This window comes from Crinia signifera, chromosome 7 (genome assembly GCF_055691185.1).
Source record: "Crinia signifera chromosome 7, ASM5569118v1, whole genome shotgun sequence".
Classification (NCBI taxonomy): domain Eukaryota; kingdom Metazoa; phylum Chordata; class Amphibia; order Anura; family Myobatrachidae; genus Crinia; species Crinia signifera.
The window spans coordinates 6195594-6216284 of NC_139223.1; the positions used below are offsets into that span (position 1 = coordinate 6195594).

The 20691-nt window shown below is 46.3% G+C and overlaps 1 protein-coding gene across 1 annotated transcript; it reads right to left on the bottom strand.

The window, feature by feature from the left end:
• Positions 1-11539: 11539 nt before the first annotated feature.
• On the bottom strand, positions 11540-12436 carry LOC146021041 (taste receptor type 2 member 41-like). The gene has a single exon (XM_083154843.1). The coding sequence runs from the start codon at positions 12434-12436 to the stop codon at positions 11540-11542; it is 897 nt and encodes a 298-aa protein (XP_083010969.1).
• Positions 12437-20691: the final 8255 nt, after the last annotated feature.

Consider the following 20691-nt stretch of genomic DNA (forward strand, 5'->3'; position numbering starts at 1 on the left):
AGTAATATTCTAATTTGACACGTCCTACACTATTTGGTGCAGATAGATTTATATATTTACACTTGGAGCACAAACTTTTTGACAGATTTAAGAGAACTTGGGTTGAAATGTAATAGAGGTAGTTTTTTTGACATGTGCGATTTTTGGTAAAAAAAAAAAAAAAAACGGGCGAAATCGCACATTTTCCAAAAATCACACATGTAATAAGATGCGATTTGCGGTAAAAAAATGCACTTTTTGACGCAAAATCGCACATTTTGAAGTGGCAATTTTTAGTCACACTTCAATTTGCATCCAGATGTTTTCCCATTATAAAGTATCCAACTCGCACATGTAATAGGGTGCGATTTTTAGTAAATGCTACCAAAAATCGCCAAAAGATTAGACCAGGTTTTGACTGGCGAATTTGACAGAACCATGCACAGATCATTGTGATATGTTTATGGTTCTGTCCAAAATAAGGGTTAAATACAAAAAAAAGTAAAAAAAATGGTGTGCGGTCCCCCCTTCCTGAGCATAACCAGCCCTGGGCTCAAAGAGCCGGTCCTGATTTCATAAAATCACAGGGACAAACAAGTTGGGATTCCCTTGATTTTGCAAAACCAGCACCAGGCTCAAGGGCCGGTCCTGGTTCCTAAAATACGGGGGGACAAAATGAGTATGGGTCCCCCGTATTTCAAGAACCAGCACCGGGCCCAACCAGCCAGCAGGGTAATGCTACAGCCAGGGGGGAGACTTTTTAAACAAGTAACCCCGGCCAAAGCATTCATCCCTGACCGGTCAGCATGGGCAGGGGCGCTGGGGAAGTGGGGACCCCCCAAAGAAGGTGTCCCCCCCCCCTCCAGAACTTACCTGCCCATGTTGAAGCCCTGATTAAAGTGTAAAATTAGAGAAAGCTATTGTGTCTTGCTGTGGAACTATGAGTCCCAGCAAGCCTGCAACGCATGCAGGAAGGTGGAGATCCACAAGTCCCAGCATGCGGGTCTGTAAAGGGACCACTGGGACTAGCAGTCCCCAAGCAGTACAAATAATTAAATGAATACACACACACCCTGACAGTAAAACTTTATTACACACAGAGCCCATTCATCCAATACTCACCTATGTTGCCACGGAGCATCGGTCCCCTTGTCCAGTAGTATCCATGTGGGTACCTGTGGATAGAAAACATACTCACCAGCTGTCTACAGGACTTCTCTGGGACCCCTGCACCGCTCTAATCACACTCTGGTCTTCTGTTTACTTTTGGGGCTCCACCCCTGACCGGGACTTAGGCCCGCCCACCAGCCAATCATGGTCTAGCATCGGGAAATCCTGGACCTGGACTTCATTAGTGTTCTTACACTGCACCATCTTATTGCTGTACCCCATTATCTGGACTACACCAGTGTTCTTACACTGCACCATCGTATTGCTGTACCCCGTTATCTGGAATGCATCAGTGTTCCTACACTGCACCATCTTATTGCTGTACCCTGTTATTTGAACTACATCAGTGTTCTTTCACTACACCGTATTATTGCTCTACGCTCTTATCTGGACTGCATCATTGTTCCTACACTGCACCATCTCATTGCTGTACTCCGTTATCTGGACGGCATCAGTGTTCTTACACTGCACAGTCTTATTGCTGCACCCTGTTATCTGGACTTCATCAGTGTTCTTACACTGCACCATCATATTGCTGTACCCTGTTATCTGGACTACATCAGTAATATTACACTACACCGTCTTATAGCTGTAACCTGTTATTTGAACTACATCAGTGTTCTTAGACTACACCGTCTTATTGCTCTACACTGTTATCTGGACTGCATCAGTGTTCCTACACTGCACCATCTTATTGCTGTACCCCATTATCTGGACTTTATCAGTGTTCCTTCATTGCACCATGTTATTGCTGTACCCTGTTCTTTGAACTGCATGAGTGTTCTTACATTGCACCATCGTATTGCTGTACCCTGTTCTCTGAACCGCATCAGTGTTCTTACACTGCACCATCGTATTGCTGTACCCTGCTATCTTGACTGCATCAGTGTTCTTACACTGCACCATAGAATTGCTGTAAACTGTTCTCTCAACTGCATCAGTGTTCTTAAACTGCACCATTGTATTGCTGTAGCCCGTTATCTGGACTGCATCAGTGTTCTTACACTGCACCATCTTATTGCTGTAACCCGTTACACTGCACAATCTTTTTGCTGTACCCTGTTATCTGGATTACATCAGTGTTCTTACACTGCACCGTCTTATTGCTGTACACTGTTATCTGGACTGTATCAGTGTTCCTACACTGCACCATCGTATTGCTGTACCCTGTTATCTGGACTACATCAGTGTTCTTACACTGCACCGTCTTATTGCTGTACACTGTTATCTGGACTACATCAGTGATCTTACAGTACACCATCTTATTGCTCTACCCCATTACACTGCACGATCTTATTGTTGTACCCTGTTCTCTGAACTGCATAAGTGTACTTACACTGAACCGTCTTATTGCTGTACCCCATTACACTGCACGATCTTATTGCTGTACCATGTCATCTGGACTTCATCAGTGTTCTTACACTGCACCATCGTATTGCTGTACTCTGTTATCTGGACTACATCAGTGTTCTTACACTACACCGTCTTATTGCTCTACACTTTTATCTGGATTGCATCAGTGTTCCTACACTGCACCATCTTATTGCTTTACTCTGTTATCTGGAATTTATCACTGTTCTTACACTGCACCGTCTTATTGCTGTACCCCGTTATCTGGACTTTATCAGTGTTCTTACACTGCACCATCTTATTGCTGTATCCTGTTACACTGCACAATCTTATTGCTGTATCCCGTTATCTGGACTGCATCAGTGTTCTTACACTTCACCATCTTTTTGCTGTAACCAGTTATCTGGACTTCATAAGTGTTCTTACACTGCACCGTCTTACTGCTGTACCCCGTTATCTGGACTTCATCAGTGTTCTTACACTGCATTATCTTATTGCTGTACCCCGTTACACTGCACGATCTTATTCCTGTACCCTGTTATCTAGACTTCATCAGTGTTCTTACACTGCACCATCGTATAGCTGTACTCTGTTATCTGGACTACATCAGTGTTCTTACACTACACTGTCTTATTGCTCTACACTGTTATCTGGACTGCATCAGTGTTCCTACACTGCACCATCTTATTGTTGTACCCTGTTCTCTGAACTGCATCAGTGTTCTTACACTGCACCATCGTATTGCTGTACCCTGTTATCTGAACTGCATCAGTGTTCTTACACTGCACCATAGAATTGCTGTACACTGTTCTCTCAACTGCATCAGTGTTCTTACACTGCACCATCGTATTGTTGTACCCTGTTATCTGGACAAATTGCCCAAGGGGCGATTATATTCTTTGTCTTTACCCGAGGGGAAACCATGGAAGAATATATAGAGGAGAATCTTAGGAAAGGGTTCATCAGGCCCTCTAAGTCTCCTGTCGGAGCGGATTTCTTTTTTTTTGTGGGGAAGAAGGCCGGCTCCTTATGCCCCGTATTGATTTTATACAGTTTAATCTCATTACTGTAAAAAACTCCTATCCCCTGCCTCTCATCTCAGTTCTTATCGATCAATTACGTAAGGCCTCTATTTTTCTAAAATAGATTTGAGGGGTGCCTACAACTTGATTCGGATAAAGGCAGGCGACGAATTGAAGACAGCATTTAATACTCATACAGGGCATTATGAGTACTTAGTGATGCCTTTTGGTCTGGCTAATGCGCCTTCTGTCTTCCAGGACCTCATAATGATGTGTTGTGAGATTTTTTGGGAGTTTTTTTGTCGTTTGCCTGGATGATATCCTAATCTTCTCGTCCCTAGAACAACATCATTTGCATGTTTGCGCTGTTCTCCAGAAGCTGAGGGAGAATAGTTTGTATGCTAAATTGGAGAAGTGTGAATTTGAGGTTGAGAGTATTTCCTTCTTAGGATACATCATCTCTCCCAGGGGTTTTCAAATGGACCCAGTAAAAGTCCAGGCCATCAAAGATTGGGTTCAACCTTCTAACCTTAAGTCCACACAGAGGTTTTTAGGATTCGGCAATTACTATAGAAGATTCATTCTGTCTTTTTCAGATATTGTGGCTACCATAGTAGCTTTAACCAAAAAGGGTGCGAATCCCGCGTTGTGGCCCGATTGAAGTCTGCTTTTATCTCAGCAAAAGTCTTGAGACTAACACTGATTTACCTTTTGTTTTAGAGGTGGATGCCTCGGAGATTGGTATTGGAGCAGTACTCTCTCAAATTGATAAACTTGATGGTCTCCTGCATCCGTGTGCCTTCTTTTTCAGGAAATTCTCCTCGGCCGAATGTAATTACGATGTTAGTAATCGGGAGCTCCTTGCTATCAAGTCTTCACTCGAGGAATGGAGGCACTGGTTGAAGGGAGCTAAGTTCCAGGTCACCATATGTACTGATCACAAGAATCTGGCGTACCTCCAATCAGCCAAGAGAATTAATGCCAGACAAGCCAGGTTGACATTATTTTTCGTTCGTTTCAACTTCATCATTACCTACAGGCCAGGTTCTAAGAATATCATTGCTGATGCCCTCTCAAGAAGTTTTTCTGCTGTTCAAGATCCTCATATACAGCAGGAACCTATTATTCCATCTTCATGAATCTTTGCCGGGCTCACACAAAATCTTTTAGATCAAGTTCTTCTGGCACAGTCTTCAGCGCCCAAGTCCATTCTGGAGGGGAGGCTTTTTATTCCTTTGGAACTCCGTGAGAATTTTTTTTTTCGAGTTTCACCATTGCAGGTCTGCAGGTCACCCTGTGGTGGATAAAACATTTTCTTTGCTGTCCAGGGCTGTCTGGTGGGCTACCATGAAGAAGGACGTTAAGGCCTAGGTGTCGTCCTCTGACGTATGTGACAGAAATAAATCCCCTCGCAGTTATCCCATTGGTCAGTTGAATCCTTTGCCCGTACCAAGGAGGCCATTGTCATATATCTACATGGATTTTATTACTGATTTGCCACAGTCTTTGGGCCACGATACCATTTGGGTAGTAGTGGATAGATTTAGCAAGATGGCACCATTTGTTGCTCTGAATGGTCTGCCTTCTGCCCAAAGATTAGCCTCCTTATTCTTGTCTCATATTTTTCCCCTGCATGGTCTACCATTGGATATCGTCTCGGTTATGTAGCCACATTTTGGAGATCAGTCTGCTCCGCATTACAGATCAAGCTTAGTCCCTCTTCCGCTTATCATCCTCAGTCTAATGGACAGACAGAGCAAGTGAATCAGACCTTAGAGCAGTTTTTGCAATGCTACGTGTCCAAGTCTCAACGTGATTGGGTGGAGAATTTACCCTTTGCAGAGTTCGCTTATAACAATGGTTGGCATGCTGCCACCAAAATGTCTCCTTTTTCTGTAATTTCTGTTTCCATCCTCGGCTAATTCTTTTGATCCTGTTCCCGCCAGAAAAGGTAATTCCAGGTGGGTGACCAGTAGGAGAGGTACCTGGGCTATGGTCGGTAGGGCTTTCCTCTCTGCGAACACGGTCGCAAGGTGCTTTTCCGGCCATCACAGTGGCATGACAGGTCCGGGACGGGCGGCGAGTGCAGTGCGCCAGGGGAGCATCTGGGTTGTTGCCGAGCAACGCACCGAGCTTCCGGCCTTTCTATTCCTCCTTCCGGGCGTCGGGGCATTGCTCAACAACATCCCCGAACTTCTGTCCCGGTCAGCGCCCCCCGGTTCGGCTGACATCAGCAGCCGCCGGGGGCGCAAGATTATGAATAAATAGCCGTCATCTTCTGGGCACAGACGCTGGTTATAGCCTCTATGATCCTGTGCCCAGCAGCCTAGTGGTGTTTCTGGTCCTGTACTTCCTTAGCCTGTTTTGTTACGGAGTTCCAGTTCCTGCCTTAGTTACAGATGGGTCAGGTCCCATCTTGGCAGGGGATGGCGCTGGCGTCGCCAGCCGCCATCCCCCGCCAGCGCCATGGCGATGGTGAGAAGGGGACGCGCGCGCACAAGAGGCGCGCGCGTCCCCTTCCGACGGCGCTTCCATCCGTTCCCCCGGGTCCCCGCCGGCTTGCCGGCGGTAACCCGGGGTCCCCGCCGCCTGCCCGCATCCCCCCCTAACCCCCCCTAACCCTGTCCGTCTCCCTGAGGCGGAGACGGACAGGGTTTCCGTCGAGCTGGTGACGGAGACTGAGACGCGCGTGTGCGTGAGACGCACATGCGTCTCAGTGTATTAGCTGGCGCGGCTGCTGGCGGGTCACCAGCGCGGACGTTCTGGTGACCCGCCAGCCAGGATGGGACCTGACCCATCTGTAAGTCCCTTTGTTTTTCCTGCCGTCCTCTTGCCTCCAGTCACTCCTGTATCCTTGTGGGTGTCTGCATTTGGGGCTTGCCCCGTGCAGCATAGGGAATTGGGGGAAGAGGTTGTGTTATTCTTTAATACCAGGATTTGTGCATTGTTGCCATTTGTCAGTTATCTATTTACCACTGTCTTTGCATTGTTCCAACTATTTTTATTAGTGTACCATCGTTTGTGCATTGTTGCCATTTGTCAGTTGTTTATATACCACCGACTCTGCATTGTTGCAGTTATCACTTGTTACGCAACACCACCTCAGTGCGTTACCACTGATAGTGGATGGATAAGAGCGTGGATGCAGGACAGAAAACAGAGAGTTGTAATAAACGGAGTACAGTCAAAGGAGGGAAAGGTTACAAGTGGAGTACCCCAGGGATCTGTACTTGGACCGGTGCTTTTTAATATCTTTATTGGTGATATTGCAAATGGAATTGAGGGTAAAATGTGCCTTTTTGCAGATGACACAAAGGTATGCAACAGGGTAGACACACCAGGAGGGGTAAAACAAATGATTGAGGATCTAGGCAGATTAGAGAAATGGTCAAGAGAATGGCAACTACAGTTTAATGCCAAAAAATGCAAAATCATGCACTTGGGTCTCAGAAATCCAAAGACTCAATATAGTATAAATGGCACTATAATGGAAACTACTGAGGAAGAGAGGGATCTAGGTGTCACTATTTCAGGGGACTTAAAAGCAGGTAGGCAATGTAACAAAGCAATGAAGAAGGCAAGTCAGATGCTTGGTTGCATAGGGAGAGGTATCAGCAGTAGAAAGAAAGAAGTAATAATGCCACTGTATAGGTCATTGGTACGACCTCACCTAGAGTATTGTGTTCAGTTCTGGAGGCCATATCTCCAGAAGGATATAAATACATTAGAGACTGTACAAAGAAGAGCAACTAAAATGGTGCATGGCCTACATCACAAAACGTACCAGGAAAGACTAAAAGATCTTAATATGTATACTTTAGAGCAGAGAAGGGAAAGGGGGGACATGATAGAAACTTTCAAATATATCAAGGGCTTTAACAAGGTACAGGTGGGAGACATTCTTCACAGGAAGAGGAGCAGCAGAACACGAGGACATGCACTGACACTAGGGGGAGGAAGGTACAGGTGGGAGACATTCTTCACAGGAAGAGGAGCAGCAGAACACGAGGACATGCACTGACACTAGGGGGAGGAAGGTACAGGTGGGAGACATTCTTCACAGGAAGAGGAGCAACAGAACACGAGGACATGCACTGACACTAGAGGGAGGAAGGTACAGGTGGGAGACATTCTTCACAGGAAGAGGAGCAACAGAACACGAGGACATGCACTGACACTAGAGGGAGGAAGGTACAGGTGGGAGACATTCTTCACAGGAAGAGGAGCAACAGAACACGAGGACATGCACTGACACTAGAGGAAGGAAGATTCAGGGGAAATGTGAGGAAGAATTACTTCACAGAAAGAGTAGTAGATAAGTGGAATAGCCTCCCATCAGAGGTGGTAGACGCAAATACAGTAGTACAATTTAAACATGCTTGGGATAAGCATATTGATATCCTTACAAAAAAATAAGGATCAAATATGGTTTGAGGTAACATGTTTAAAAAAAGGGGCCGACTAGATGGACCAAGTGGTTCTTATCTGCCGTCAAATTCTATGTTTCTATGTTTCTATGTCCCCGGGCCTGCCCATTCATGGAGTAGTTAGACTTCCTCTTGCTCCCGGTCTGCTTCCATGAATACGTTGTCCCATCATAAGACCTGCCTGTAACGGAGTCTGGGCAGACCTAATTCATCCTTACAGCCGGGACGGGTACAGGTGAAGCCTAGCACCTCACGTATTCATGGACTCCAGGCTGGGGCAATAGAGTTAGGGGGCAGGTCTAGGGATACCCCTCTAACACTTACACTGCACCGTCTTATTGCTGTACACCGTTATCTGGACTACATCAGTGTTCTTACACTGCACCTTCTTATTGCTGTACACTGTTATCTGGACTACATCAGTGTTCTTACACTGCACCGTCTTATTGCTGTACACCGTTATCTGGACTACATCAGTGTTCTTACACTGCACCGTCTTATTGCTGTACACCGTTATCTGGACTACATCAGTGTTCTTACACTGCACCGTCTTATTGCTGTACACCGTTATCTGGACTACATCAGTGTTCTTACACTGCACCGTCTTATTGCTGTACACCGTTATCTGGACTACATCAGTGTTCTTACACTGCACCTTCTTATTGCTGTACACTGTTACCTGGACTACATCAGTGTTCTTACACTGCAACGTCTTATTGCTGTACACCGTTATCTGGACTACATCAGTGTTCTTACACTGCACCGTCTTATTGCTGTACACCGTTATCTGGACTATATCACTGTTCTTACACTGCACCTTCTTATTGCTGTACACCGTTACCTGGACTACATCAGTGTTCTTACACTGCAACGTCTTATTGCTGTACACCGTTACCTGGACTACATCACTGTTCTTACACTGCACCGTCTTATTGCTGTACACCGTTATCTGGACTACATCAGTGTTCTTACACTGCACCTTCTTATTGCTGTACACCGTTATCTGGACTTCATCACTGTTCTTACACTGCACCTTCTTATTGCTGTACACCGTTACCTGGACTACATCATTGTTCTTACACTGCACCTTCTTATTGCTGTACACCGTTATCTGGACTTCATCACTGTTCTTACACTGCACCTTCTTATTGTTGTACACCGTTATCTGGACTACATCAGTGTTCTTACACTGCACCGTCTTATTGCTGTACACCGTTATCTGGACTACATCAGTGTTCTTACACTGCACCTTCTTATTGCTGTACACCGTCTTATTGCTGTACACCGTTATCTGGACTACATCAGTGTTCTTACACTGCACCGTCTTATTGCTGTACACCGTTATCTGGACTACATCAGTGTTCTTACACTGCACCGTCTTATTGCTGTACACCGTTATCTGGATTTCATCACTGTTCTTACACTGCCTTATTTTATCTATACTGCATTTAATCATTATTCTTGTGACCTTCTGTCTGTGATACCATATTGAATTGTTATACCAACTGTCAAGTCTTACCATCATCCGTATATGTCTATGCTTGTGGCCATAATAATGACTTGTTACTTTTATTTGCTGTGGTCGCGTTTTCAATGTGACTATCCTGGGTGCCCCCTGATATGCACAACAGTCTCGTTATGACCCCTTGTTTCATGAACCAGTCTGCCCCTATTCCTGTGTTTACTTTCAGCCAGGATCTGACCACAGGCGTGACACACTCGATCCCACTGACAGGGGATGACTGGCTACTTTTACCCTGGGGGGCAAACACTATCAAGTGGCACCGGATTTTCTTCTAGCACACATATCTGTCTGTTCAGGGCCAGTGTTAGGGTGTTTGGCGCAACCCTGCAAATTATAAATTTGTGCTGTCCCATACTTTACAATGAGACAGTGCTTGCTGACGTGCACCCCCTTATGTCTTACTCACAGTCCTCCCCCTCATGTCCACCCCGCAGTCCCACCCACATATCCACTTTGCAGACCCCCCTCATGTCCACCTAGCAGCCCCCCATGTCCAAATGGCAGCCCCCCCATGTCCACCTGGCAGTCCACCCCTCAAGTCCCCCCTCATGTTCTTCAGTACCATCTTCACGTCCACCACCTAGTCATCCCCTCATGTCCACCTCTGATCCCGCCTCATATCCACCTTACACCCCTCATATGCAGCTCACAGCCCCTCTTGCACCATCATATACATGCTGCCCCCGCATCCTGTCCACCTTGAAATCCTCCCCTCATGTCCACCTTGCAGTACCCCTCATATCCAGCTTGCAGCCCTCTTGTGTCCAAGTCATAGCCTCTCCTTGTATCCACCTCGCAGCCCCCCCCCCCCTTGTGTCCACCTCAAAGCCTCCTCTCTCACCATAGCCAAAAAGATGACATGCTTTTCATACTTGACCCCTGTTCTGCGGCTGTTGATGTTCCTCAACAGCAGCTTGCTCCCCTGCAAAGTGGCGAACAGCCTGATGTCAAGTGATGATGAGGAGCTCATAGGGGTGGAGCTGTCTGGCTGCATCTGTAGTGTTACAGCACAGACAAAGTGGCCAGGGTCCATCCAGGAAGTGTTTGCTGATGCTCTTCATTCCTCCAGCTACCAGCGTGCCATTGCTGCCTCCACTGTCTGTTCCCATCTGCTGGCTGCATGCTGAACTCCCTGATCGGAGCTCAGTGGTAGTGATCCCCACCCCCTCATGGAGCCCCACTAATCGCCGCCCCCTCATTAAGCCCTGCTTAGCCCTGCCCCTTCACAGAGACCCATTAGCCGCTGCCTGACACTGACAGCCGGGGAGGCAGGAAGAAGATACATCCCGGCAGTCAGGTGATCCTTCCCGGCCACACACGGCCCTAGTGCTGCATAAATCTACTGGTGCAGGGGGCATATAGCACCCTGTCCCCCGGCCCAGCCCACCACTGCCCACTGCCCCACAGTCCAGCTTTAGTACTTTCCACCACTCCAACCAACGCCTGGCATTATACATGTGAGCCACGCATGCAGCTTCTCGGTCACAGAAAGCCATTTCATTGAGCTCAGTTCTCACATCAATCTCATTATCTAACATAAGTGATTTCATAAACTCTGACGTGAGCTCTGCCACGTATTTTACACTTCATGTTCCTGTCTGCTCCCTTGGTTTTCCAGAAACAAAGCAGTTTTATCAAGATACTTAAGTAATTACAAGATGGAGCCATGGTTGTTCATCCCACTGGCACGCCAAAACGTTTTGTCTCGGCGTGTGCGTGTGAGACCCTTGCGCACCTCATTCATTCCAATGGCATGCACGTGCATGTAAGACGCTCGCATGTCCACGTCTCAGCGAACAGTGCGCAGAGATGGACCACTCTGGCACACTGGTGGATTAAACAAACGCGGCTCCATCTGTACAATGATACCAAATAGTACTGTACTTCTAGAAATGGATTATTTTTTTTTTATTATTTAGATCTTAATAAATTGAACTTAAACCTCAAATGTGCCATTTTATGACATTAATAATCTCACACTGCGGTCACCTATCTGTTTCTTGATGCTACAAAGAATGTGTTCTACATCAAATGCTCAACACAATACAGATCACATTATCTAATAACTAGCTGGATTCTCGCCCCAAGATTCTTCTCCTCAATTTTGGGTTTCCAAAGATTAGTATGAAAGATTGTACAGACGGATATGACAGTAGAAACAGCCAGAAGAATGTTCCTATTGCTGGTTCTAGGTGAAACGACACAGCAAACATATCAATAAGGATAACAAGGAAGGTCAGGTCCAACAGCACACGCAGCGTCATTGTCACAGCCGCCCGGACAAGGGCGAGGTCCTGGGGGGATGAGGTGACCTGAGACACGTTCTGCCTGATCCTCCAGACATGGTGCAGGAGAGACGTCACACTGAGCCCAATACAGGTGAGAGTCAGGGTAAAGGGCAGGAAGTAACTGAGCAGCATGTTCACCACACTATAAGGAACATCCACCTTCATTGTAAAATCAAGAAACCAGTCAGTAATATTTCCATTCTGTATAAATGTCATGTGAGCTGTCCAGATAAAGGGCAAAGTCAGCAGGACTGAACATATGGCTGATCCTAGGAGCAGTTTGGTAACAGAAGAGGGGAACCACCTTTTCACCCAGAGGAAGATCCGGTGGGTAACGGTGACAAGCTTCACACAGTAGCAGATGGAGAGCCAGGCCGTGTTCCAAAAACTCATATTGTACAGGAAGAGCAGGAAATAAAAGACAACTGAGATTATTTTTGTGCTAATTTCTCCTTGTAGCTGCAATGAAATGACAAAGCTGTTACACAGCAATATGAGTTGCAGGGGGACGTTGGTGAGAGCCATAGTGAGAAGAACTTGGCCACTTGCACCAAGACTAGAGATCCTTCTCCAGGGTCTGATGTACACAGCGATGATGGCGGCATTTATTAAGATCCCATGCACTCCGATTACAACTATAATGATGGCCTGCACAATCTGCACTGATGACTGCATTGTATTACTGTAGATAGCTTGTCTTTCCCTTAGTAATAACAGCAGAAGTGAGCAGGTGACAGTGGTGTAATGTCTACATGTTGGGTAGAGAAGGGACGGAGCAGGGTGACGCATGTAAATCTGCCCAGTATCTGATTTGCCTTTGTGTGTTTTGTTTAGCACCATCAGACAGACACAAGTGTTGGGAGGAGAGCACGCTATGATGAAACTGGATATAACAGAGGAAATATCATGTACACAAACATGTGTTCATCCAACGATCGGCTGAAAATACAAATGGAGAATACAGCTAATTTACAAAGCTACACGCACCTCTATGTCATTTTGTTACCACTGTACCTACTTTGTTTTATCACTGTTGTTATAGCTTGTAAGAATACAAGCTATAATTTACACTTTCTCTAGAGTTTTCTTTGTACTTATGTTCACTATTCATGCATTATATGCGCACCACTTCCGGTCATACGGCCGGACTGAGTCACATAAATTACTATCTAACATGAATATATTCCTAAAACCTTCACTATCTGTTTCTAGGACTTGAGTTATAAATCCAAAGTCAAATGAGAGGTGCCCCTTCTCTTTATCCGGACAACACCTCTGTGGAAACCAATCTTAAGAATTGTGCGTTTCACAAACAGGAAGTGCAGGACATCATTCTCCTTTCCGGTGACAATTATCGCTAAATCTTATCCAGGCGCCCACATTATATCCGCCCTTCCGGAAATGATGTGCGTTCCATACACAGGAAACACATCATATTCCGGAAGTGTAGTGCATTCCACTGCATGCCGGAATCACATATCCGGTCCATTAATTAAACTATTTTGGATTTTTATAACATTTAGCACACTCGTTTTCTGGTATCTATACACATCTCTAACTGCCTTCTTCTGCTCATACAATCTATTTTAGTCTCAGAACGTTTTGAAATGTATTTATCTTAATTATGTACTCACACATGTGCCAATTAGGTTTGTAAGTGACACTGTCAAATGGGTATATAAACCCTGGGGTACCAACACTCTGCACACCTTGATAAAGCCAAGCATTTGGCGAAACGCGTTGGTGGACCAGAGGACAATCCCCATCCAGTTCTTCACTTTGCCATCTCTGCACCAGTCTCCAGGCCCAGAGACTTTTTCAGGACCAGTGGCTACCAATTGGTGCTTTCCATACAGGGCTCACTCAAGCCCCTAACCCGGACGGAAGTGATATACCAAAAAGGAGAGTGCTACCTTCACTCAATACCTACCACGGGACACACCATAAACATATCACCACTGGCAACCAGGAGACGATATAGGGACGGACCCACTAAATAAATGAAATTTACAAATATGGTACCGTTTTACTCCATGCCCCCCCCCCCCCTTTTTAAATACATCTAATATGCATGTTTTAAAATAAATTGTTACTTTTATACCTTATTGGCACTTTCTATATTGATAATTGTTGATAACAGCATTCTTTAGTGCGGTGTAACCCATCCTCTTTTATTATACAAGTTGCGCATTAAAAATACTGTATTAAAGTAAAAAAATCCAAATCAATTTTTCTCTTCTTTATTCATTTTGTGTGTGTACTGCACCATAGTATACTGTCAGAAGATGTGAATATTTAGCCTTCACGCAGCTGTTAGCTGCGCATTAAAAACAAATAATTAAATTCTAAAAATCCTAATCAATTTTTCTCATCTTTCTTCATTCTTTTTGTGTACTGCACCCATAGTATATACTGTCAGAAGGTAGGTGTGTGATTGTTTGGCCTCCAAGCAGCGTTATACAAGCTGAGCATTAAAAATAATTAAATTTAAAAATCCTAATCAATTTTTCTCGTCTTTATTCATTCTTGGTGTGTACTGCATCGATAGTGTATATACTGTCAGAAGGCGGATGTGTGATTGTTCGCCTCCAAGCAGCATTTTAAAAGCTATGTCCTCAAAAACAAGAAAAAATATATATTTTGCTCTTATTGAAATTTAATTTAAAAATGAAGAACAACAAACAGCTTGGACCAAATTCTCCTGCACCAGGTGCTGCTATCATTCATGGTGACGAATATGGTGATACTACTAATGCTAACGCCATCGCTGATGCTCCTCCTCAAACCAGGCAAGCAGAGTTACCCAAAAAAGTTTATAACAAAAAACCTCCAACAGGAATAAAAAGAAAGAGAAAGTCTGTTCCTCCTGTAGCTGAAAGAATGAAAATTGCCAGAATGACATTCACATTATGCATTGACAAGGAAAGACTCCGGGCTTGCCCTCTATTTCTGAGTCAGACTTGGGAATCTGAAGCTGCCATAGAGACATCTCATGCGTCTGACAAAGAAAGACCTTGTCATTTCGCTTTCCTAAGTGAGAAAACAGCCAAACCACAAAGTCATCAAAACAAACTGCGTCTAGGAACAGAAATGTCACAAACCACTGAGGGGAGTCCAAGTGTGTCCTTGAAGGCTACGTGTGAGCCTAATCTCTCAGAGAAGCTGCCTTCCACTCCCATTGAGTTACAGCAGGATGAGGGGTTGACTTATGTAGCAGGCGATAGCACTACTGAGGAATTGGATATTGAGGATGTTGTGTGGCACAGGACCAACAAATGCACATCTTACTGTATGTGTGGAATTATTTTCACACCAATTCAGAAAACATTTGCCAAGCCATCTGTAGCCTTTGTTGAAACAAAATAAATTGAGGTAAGGACATTAAGCATCTCAGAACATCTACCCTATTACGTCATCTGCAGTGAGCTCATGGGAAGTATAGGGATGTTTCCAAAATTGGTGCTGAAAAATTAACATTAACAAGAAGTCCAGCATCAAATATGTTCCTTCTCCTTAGAGGACCCCACCACTTGTGATCTCCACTACCAACACGCTCACCCTCAATTTCAGTATCCTCAGTAATGACCAGGGATGGTTGTTCTGGGGATACGGTCGAATTGTCAACCCCACTTAGGTTGACAGTCATTAGGTCGACACCACTAGGTTGACAGGCAACTAGGTCGACAGGGTTCTAGGTCGACATGGATGCAGGTCAACAGGTGTCTAGGTTGACATGGGACTAGGTCGACATGGGTCTAGGTTGACACATGCGTTAGGTCGACATGGGTTAGGTTGACAGGTCAAAAGGTTGACATGGGTTTTTTTGACTGTTTTTTGACCCAACATGTGCCAACTAGAGGAATTTCATGCCCTACCATGCACTAGGGCGTGGTGGGAGAATAAACTAGTGTGCAGAGTGTAGCGAGGCACCGTGCCCGAAGCATCGGGAGCGAAGTGAGTGATGCGAGGAGCTGCGGTTGACTTCCCACTGTGTCCATGTCGACTGTGTCGACATTCGGGGGAAAAGGTTAAAAAACATGTCAACCTTTTGACCTGTCGACCTAACCCATGTCAACCTAACGCATGTGGTGTAGACCTAATGACTGTCGACATAGTTGGTGTAGATAAAAGGATCCACACCCGTTCTTCTGATACCCGCGATTCTGATACTTCTTCTGTAATTAATGCAACAGTAATGCTGAGTAGAACACGAGTACACTTCTCTACACCTGACCCGCACCCCCACCCCTCCTTCAATCAACGATTAGTACAGACAGATACCTTCTGCAGAGCGAGAGGGGACACTGGGGAGCATGCAGTCAGCAGTGCGGCACACAGGGCAGGCGGCCGGGTGGCACACAGAGGACAGGGGATTGGCACAGTGCACGGATCCGCGCCCTATTAACTCTCGGTGCCCAGAGCTCGTGCTCCGCCGGCTCCGCCCTCGCTATGCCTCTGCTAGTAAGCATCACCAGCTCATTTATACTAGGCAGGCTACTAAGAGGCAAACCACTGAGATTCTGTTGGAGAGATGTCATAGCGACATGGCTTACCCCACTTGCACTCTCCTCAGGATTTATTTCAGATTGCTCTCCGGAGGATAGGAGGACATACCCGGTTCCCTGCATACTGCTGATTCTGGAACTGCTGGGAGCCCCATTGGGACAAGGAGGCCGTGCTCTTAAGATTCTACAAAGAACAGATATTCCTGATTACAGCCACAAAGACTATAACACCCTGCATATGTATAGCAGGTACAGGGAGGACGCTCCCACTTTCTTTTCATTTTTCATTATGTCTGGCCAGATAATATCCTAAGACCACGGGTGAGATTTAATAGGATGAGAGATTCAGAAAGTGAGAGGTTTGGTGAGAAATCTCCAAAAATCAAACTGGTTTTGCAGTGTAAATGATTGCCGCTTTAAAAAAAAAAGGAGCTTTCTTACCAAATCTCTCACTTTCTGAATCGCTCATCCTATTAAATCTCACCCTCCATGTCTTACCCATAGTGGACTTGAAACCTCACCTATTTCCTAGGAATAGGAAATGGGTGTACTAGCACCGCGCCGCGATAATTAGTCGCACAATTTTTTAATCGCATCGCATGCCATACACCCGATGGCATGCGATGCGATGCGATTTTAACTCATATTCGATATTAAATTGTATAAGAACCCTAATGGGTGCTTTTAAGCACCCTAGTGGATGCTTATAATGGTTAAATGCACCCCCACGCCACCCCCCAAGTATAAACGTGAACCCGAAGCGTGGCGAGCGGTACGCGTCCTACGACTTTTTCATACCCCCACTATCCACATCGGCGTGGAGTTGAGAATAGAAAGTGTGGCGAGCGCAGCGAGCCACCGTCCCCGAAGCGTGGCGAGCAGCCGCGGATACCTGTGAAGCCCGCGAGGGGACGCGGAGACCTGTGTACGTGTGGACGCGGATACCTGTGTACCTGTGTATCCGCGTCCCCTGGCGGGGCTCGCTACGCTCGCCACGATTCGGGCCCGGTGGCTCGCTGCGCTCGCCACACTTTCTATTCTCAACTGCATGCTGACGTGGATAGTGGGGGTATGAAAAAATTAGGGTGCTTATACAATTTATAATTGCATCTCATCGCATTGTATGGCATTGTATGGCATTGTACAATATCGGCCGATATTGCGTCGCATCGCATCACATGCGATATGGTCTGCGATACGATGGGCGCTGTGCTAGTACACAAGTACCGGAAATGGTCCCTGTACACAACTGCTAGGACTTGGACATACAAAATTCTGGCACACAGGCTTTTCTAATAATAATGCTCTGATGCTGATTAGAACCTAGATTAATTGTTTTATCATTTAATTTTATGTATTTGGTATGTAACTTGGTTTATTATCACTGGCCAGTGAGATTTAGTGTAATTACTAAATAAGGTGTGTATTCCGGCATGAAAGTGTGATGCTAGAAAGTGGGATGTAGGGCGATTTTCGTGATGAAAAGTGCGATTTTTTTAGTCATGAAAAGGTGCGATTTTGTTAAAATGTGCGATTTTGTGATAAAAAAAAAAATTGGCGTGAGGTCCCCCCTCCTGTACATAACCAGCCCCGGGCTCATTGAGCCGGACCTGGTTCCAAAAATACGGGGGACAAAAGCATAGGGGTCCCCCTTATTTCTGAAACCAGCCCCGGACTCTTGGACCGGTCCTGGTTCCAAAAATACGGGGGACAAAAAATCTGGGGGTCCCCCGTATTTTGAAACCAGCACCGGGCTCCAACAGCCCCCAGTGTCATGCCAGAGCTGGGGGACACTTTTTATACAAGGTCCCCCGGCCGCACCATGAGCACCGTGGCTGGTCAGCCTTGGACGGGGTACCTGGAGGAGTGGGGACCCCCCCAATAAAGGGGTCCCCCCCAGGCTTCACCCGTCCAGGGCTGAAGCCCGGGGCTGTCACCGGCGTCCCTGGCCATTGGACGCCGGCCTGATATGGTTAAATTCACATTCCTAACATTGCTTAATACAGGAGAACTGCAAGTGCCAGCAGACCTCCCCCGCAGGCTGGGACTTGGAGAACCACAAGTCACAGCATGCAGGGCATTAATGGGCCCGCTGGGACTAGTAGTCCACCTGTAAAAAGAATGTTAAAAGAAAACACACACACAGAAAAGTAAAACTTTATTACACACACATCCACACACACCTCACTTTTACACCGCTATACATACCGATCCAGGATCCAGCGCTGGTCTCTCTGCAGCAGAGCCGGACAGCCCGCACTGACAGCGGGACCGGCTTCCTCCGATGCAGCTAACAGCTTCTGTCGCGCTGTCCCAGCGCGACACAGGCTGAGAGCGTGATTGGGCGATGCGTCTCCATGGAGACGCATAGCTCAGCCCTGATTGGCTGAGCTATGCGTCTCCATGGAGACACATAAGCCGGAGACGCTCTCAGCCTCTGTTGCGCTGGGACAGCGCGACAGAAGCTGTTAGCTGCATCGGAGGAAGCCGGTTCAGTCCGCTGTCAGTGCGGGCTGTCCGGCTCTGCTGCAGAGAGACCAGCGCTGGATCCTGGATCGGTATGTATAGCGGTGTAAAAGTGAGTTGTGTGGATGTGTGTGTAATAAAGTTTTACTTTTCTGTGTGTGTGTTTTCTTTTAACATTCTTTTTACAGGTGGACTACTAGTCCCAGCAGGCCCATTAATGCCCCGCATGCTGGGACTTGTGGTTCTCCAAGTCCCAGCCTGCGGGGGAGGTCTGCTGGCACTTGCAGTTCTCCTGTATTAAGCAATGTTAGGAATGTGAATTTATCCATATCAGGCCGGCGTCCAATGGCCAGGGACGCCGGTGACAGCCCGGGCTTCAGCCCTGGACGGGTGAAGCCTGGGGGGGGGACCCTTTATTGGGGGTGTCCCCACTCCTCCAGGGACCCCGTCCAAGGCTGACCAGCCACGGTGCTCATGTTTTGGCCGGGGGACCTTGTGTAAAAAGTGTCCCCCGGCTGTGGCATGACACTGGGGGCTGTTGGAGCCCGGTGCTGGTTTCAAAATACGGGGGACCCCCAGATTTTTTGTCCCCAGTATTTTTGGAACCAGGACCGGTCCAAGAGTCCGGGGCTGGTTTCAGAAATACGGGGGACCCCTACGCTTTTTGTCCCCCGTATTTTTGAAACCAGGTCCGGCTCAATGAGCCCGGGGCTAGTTATGTACAGGAGGGGGGACCTCACGCCATTTTTTTTTATTACTTTTACACATATTTAACCAAAGAACCATACACAGATTACAATGATCTGTGCATGGTTCTGACAAAATTGCCATGTTTCTGACAAAATCGCCAGTCAGGATCAGGTCTATTTTATTTTGGAACTTTAGACCATTTTTTTTGGCGATTTCCAAATTCGCATCTCATTAAAAATGCGAATTGTATCTTTTTCAATGGGGAAAACATCTGGATGCGAATTCCGGAGTTAAAAAAAATCGCACATTCAGATGGCGGCAAAAAGTGTGATTTATGCAGCAAATCGCCACCCATTAAGTAGTCGATTTGGGGAAAAAAATGAAAAAAACGGCCGTTTTTGCAATAAAAATCGCAAAAAACCCAACATCGATCTCTAATAAATGTCACCCTATATTTCCTATATAAGGTGACATTACAGGACATTCTGATGAACAAACATGTTTGCTTGCCAATTTTTACACCTACAGTATTCTGGGTATGGACAGTGATATCTCACCTGAACCATATCTCACAGGCTATTATATAAGCCCCTATTACATGTTCCCCTGGCTGTCTAGTCATTTTAGTATACTGTAATAGTGCTTACACATGGTGCAATCCGGCGTCTCAGCGACCGCCGGGCCCGGCGAGGTGCTGGCATCAGCTGGCAGGGAGGGAGGGACAGCCAGGAAGGAGGGGGGGGGGGGGGCGACTGGGGCCATGCAGCCCTCTTCTGAGATAGTAGAAATAGACTATGCTGCTCTATTTTTGATTATGATGCCGCAGGGCTCCGCATCAGGATCGAATCAGGTACGGGCAAACATGGTGCAATTTACTATAGTCAAAATTGATAGCCCATATGAAACCGTGAGCACACAGCTTAAGTTGCGAACCAGTGCAGATCTGGTGCGTATGTTCTAGGATATCGGCCATAGTTTGTACACACGCTGAACGTATGTTACAATGTTCAGAATGTCTCACAATGTCATTCAGAGTACAGTGTAGGGTTCCGTTAATATAATATTGCAGAACAAATACATATTTTTGATTAATTTATAAACTTTCAGGTGCTAAATGCACAAGCTGCTGGTAATAACTAATTGTATCCCTGTGTCCTGCTGTCCCCGAGGCTGCGTCTGCTGTGTGTTGGCGTTCCGCAAGATGTGCTACAGACAGTGGCCCTTATTCTGATCTGTGCGGAAATTCCCGCATTCTTACGGAGCGGTCCG